The 4,489-nt window shown below is 35.9% G+C and overlaps 1 protein-coding gene across 2 annotated transcripts in view; it reads right to left on the bottom strand.

The window, feature by feature from the left end:
• The window catches only part of LOC106459256 (FAS-associated factor 2-like), a 54,551-nt gene that overhangs the window by 32,521 nt on the left and 17,541 nt on the right, over window positions 1–4,489 (bottom strand). For both annotated transcript variants that reach the window (XM_013918855.2, XM_022385713.1), the window contains exon 2: window positions 437–505. In XM_013918855.2, the coding sequence (XP_013774309.1) occupies window positions 437–505 (69 nt within the window). The remainder of the gene's footprint in view (window positions 1–436; window positions 506–4,489) is intronic.

Here is a 4,489-nt window from a genome sequence, read left to right as displayed (position 1 = left end):
CAATATTGGTAATTTGAGTTCCTAATTCGTACAAAACTAAATAATTTGTATTTTGACATCACAAACATCTAATTTGAACCAGTGTTGCATTCAACATGACATGACACACAAAAATCAAAGTTTAGGTGTGAATTTTTAATGTTTTCCTTTAAATTAAGAAATTAAATAATGTATAATCCTAAAATTTGAATTATAATCTACAGTTTGATAGCAAACTTAATGACATAAGTACATAAAATAATAGTTCAATGACATGGCCTTTGACCTGTGTGGAAAGGGTTAAACCAAACACACACAGGGAAAATGTAGAAACACAGCTTGTAGATTTGTTTTAATGAATAATATAATATAAATACCAGTTAAAAAAGTATATCATAGATATATTAACTACTAATTGCTTATGTAATGCAATAATGAAAATAAATCATCATTATACCTCAAGATCCCAGTTGTGAGTTTGCAAAATTTCTCTGCATCTGTCCATTTCTTCTATTCCAGTCAAATCCTGGAAAAATATCAGTGATATTTATATAAATAAAATAATGAGTACAAGAATTCAACATAATTTGAAATATACATAATTTGGCATTTATGCAAGCATAGAATAAATACATATGTCTATAATGCTTTATATGATTATATCTAGCATCATTTAGTGTGATTAACAAGGAGCCAAATTAATAATTTGTATTATTTTTGTAAAATTACACACTTTTATTTCTGCTTGAAATGTGACATTTTTTTCTAGAAACAACAACAAAAAACAGAGAAAATAAGTGTAAAACTTAAACAAGGTGTCACTCTAGTAGCCCTTCTCTTCATTCATTCCAACATATTGAGGTTGCTTTTACAGTAAGAAGGCCAAAACTGCATATACAGTATAATAGACTGAAACTTGTGAAAACCAATCTGCTCTGAGTGGAGCTTGAACCCAGTACCCTTGACTCATATAATTTTTTGAAACCGATGCACTAACTAATTGATCTACCAGGGTTTCAAGAGCAAATAACATCATTTAGCTCATTACAAATTTCCCCCACAAATTTCAAAGGAGGTTCTCACTCTGAGTAACCCCCATCAACAACAATGTTTATCCACCAAACTGTTTAAATTCAACACCAGTATATGTGTAACTTATTAAATGTAGCATGCCCATTTATGTAGATCTGTATAAAATAAGTGTAGATTTGTGTCAGGATGTACAAAAGTGAATACCCCCTACACACAAAAATTAGACTTTCTTCCAATATTTTCAGATTGAATTAGTTCAAAATATAAAAATGACATATTGAGACCGATCATAAAAAAAATTATCATGATTACACACGAAATAGAAATTGTCAAACTGCATTTGGTTCCTGTTATCTACAATATCAATTGTTGCTTTTAAATTATCTGCAATAATATGTGCAGAAAAAGGATGTCTCTACCACCCGCACATTTGCTTAATTCTTTCCAGCCAAAAAAAGTTACTTAGTCAACATTAAAATTCTCATAAGAAATAAAAATGAATTCTATTTCAACAATTTATTTACTCAATTTTTTTTATAAATTGGTTATGTTAACAAGATGAAATATCAACATCATGAATAAAAAACTTTAAAAAATGTTTAAACTTGCATTTCTGTTATATATCTAGGTGTGTGAATTGCAAACATCACAGTTCTAGATTTATAAATTTTATTTTTTTTTGTTTTTTCCTGAGCTTATGTTTCCCAATCAAATTTCAGCATTTTCTGTTAGCTTGATGTTTATCTTATATGACTATGCCTTTTATTTGATCAGAAAGAGATTCTGACTGACCTTTAATGCTCATTGGTCAAGAATATAATAGTGTTCTGTGAAAATTAGTCAAACATTTGAAAGTTATAATTTTCTTATAATGAAAATGTATTTCCAACAGGTACTTCCCTCTGCTATTAGCTATTCTTGTTTACTGCTGCCATCTATATGCAAACTTGTATATTATGCATGCCACAAGCCTTCTACACCTCCCTATTGGAATCAAATGATTCCAATGTGTCTCTCATGCAAATCATCATGCATCACCTATCCACCAGTAGAAGCATAGTACACTCACGTGACGTATGTGACTTCCTCTATGCGCCTCTATCGAACTATCACTTCAAAGTTTGGCAGATGACAGAAGCACTGGAAGTGAGTGGGGAGGAAGGGTGGAAAGTGTGAGCGGAGGGAAGTTCCTATTGGAAATACATTTTCAGTATAGGAAAATGATAACTTCTGATATGGTACTTCCCTCTACTAGAATTAGCTAGAATCCCACATTGACTAGAAGGAGAGACTGGTGGGAGTAAATAACAGACGTACCCCTCAAAAGCATCTGAAGGATACCCCTGTAGATGAGACAATCAGATCTGGAGATGGAAACCACACCATTTCTGATCCAAGTATACCCTTTGCCCAGTTGAGGAATGTGTAAAAATCGAGGCAGAAAAGGAGAGAAGCACATCATAGTGGGAAGAAAGCAGTAGGAAAGTGATCCTAACCTGAGAAAGATATAGTAACTTAATCCCACAAAAAGAAAGTGGGTAAATGAGGATGCCACCCATTGTGTAGAATGGCTAGGATGCAATGGACCATACTCAGCAAATCAACTACATCCAAAACCTCCACGCAGGGTAACAACATCCACGTGATAGTAGAATGAGGATCATACCGTCTTCACCTCAAACCCAAGAATTGGGGAATTCAGAACTACTCTGATTCCTGGGTATTAAACGGGATGAGCTCTGAGCTATCAATCCAGGAACGTGACGTCCGGGTATCAAAAGGAAGTTTATCACATGTAATCAATTTCTGTGACCGTGAAAAAGGTGGGGACCATTCAAAGGGCAATAACCTCCACGTAATAAGAGATTATGAGGAAGAGCCAAGGACAGAACCGGAATTGCCCCACGTATCTCAACTGACTCACAACACAGAAGGAGGAATTAAGGGAGGAAGAGAGACAATCCAAAACCTGTGTGAGGACTTATGTTGATTGGTTCAATCAATATCTGAAACCAGCCCGTGGGGTACCGACATCCATGAGAATGCAAGAAGAGGGCTCCCAATTGAATAGGTGAACTGCATTTTCATGTCTCACTCCATTGTATGTTTAATTGCAAATTGGAGGATATTATGTCATCTATACAAGCAGAACACCACCACCCTACTCTAAACTGAATGGTTATAGCCATCCCATGTGTAGCCCATCCAGCAGGGTGCCTCCATGGTCAACCACCCCATTGGCTTGGAACTGGTAAGTGGTAAGTAGTCCCATACTCCACTAAATGAAATTAGGGTGAGAATGCATTGGAGAGCCCAGATGAATGTTGACACCCAAGACAGTGCAATGGGTGATCATGAAACCCTATTCTGAAAAGCAGACCATACCAATTTATTGAATCAAGGCATGGCAGGGATGAGGAGCTATCCTCTTCTGCTTTATCCATGAAGTCCATGGGTGGAAGGTCCGGGATGGGCCAATTTATTAAGCAAATATCACAATGTTATTCACCTACAAGCGATCTTGTGAAACATCCCATCTCACAGATGAGCATGTGGGATCATGGAAAGAAAGCACTATAAATGATTAATCAAGACTTAGCCAGTGTCAGAGTCACACCAAAGATTGGAGTATAACTACAGGTGGAAGGCAAAAACCTGAGGAAGCTGAAACTGCAATATGATGTAAATAAGGGAAGATGAACATGTTAGGGTTGGTCCACAAGTCCGATTGTAGGATTTCCTCCAGAAGTCAACTAAAACAAGAAGCGAGGGAAAAGGTGAGATGTCAGATTTGATGAGAGGTAACACAATACAAAATACATTGGGACGGGGACAAGGAGGAATAAGCCAACTGGATGAAATGATGAACCCAATTGGTGAGCGTAAAAGGGGAGATATCCATGAATGAAGAGAATTGCCAAGAGATAGAGAGACAGGAATGGGAACCATGGAAGGAAGCCTTGCGGGCAATATAAGAAGGAAGGGTAAGCATAGGACATAGAAGTCTATCCGGATCGCGACAGGGGCAGAGATGAGAAATAGAAGGTAGGAAAATGAACAAAAAGGAGAAGTTAGCCTCACAAGCTCCTGAGATTTTGTGGAGGAAGAAATAATCCGAATAAAGGAGAAGATAGGTATGGTGGTAAAGTGTGCATGTAACGTCAATGGCAAACAAGCCTGACGGTCAATGCCCACAGGCCAGAAAGAGAACAAAATATGCCTTAACCCGATACTTGCTGTGGCAATTTTGTCTTATTGTGAGGGCAAAATCATTTGTGAATTGAAAAAATGATAGAGAACTTATCTTTTATTGGATTTCAGATTTTATTTTTGTAAATAGTAGCATAACATTCAATTATTTGTACAAAATTGTATAGTTTAATGAAGATTAAATAGGAATTTAATGAAAAAATTCCTAAAATACGTTTTAGACTGTAAATAAGTGCCCTCTAAGAAATTATTTTTTCAAAAATTTTTT

This window comes from Limulus polyphemus, unplaced genomic scaffold (assembly GCF_000517525.1).
Source record: "Limulus polyphemus unplaced genomic scaffold, Limulus_polyphemus-2.1.2 Scaffold582, whole genome shotgun sequence".
Classification (NCBI taxonomy): domain Eukaryota; kingdom Metazoa; phylum Arthropoda; class Merostomata; order Xiphosura; family Limulidae; genus Limulus; species Limulus polyphemus.
Note: the sequence above shows the minus strand (reverse complement) of the source record. Positions and strands in the feature narration are given on the sequence as shown.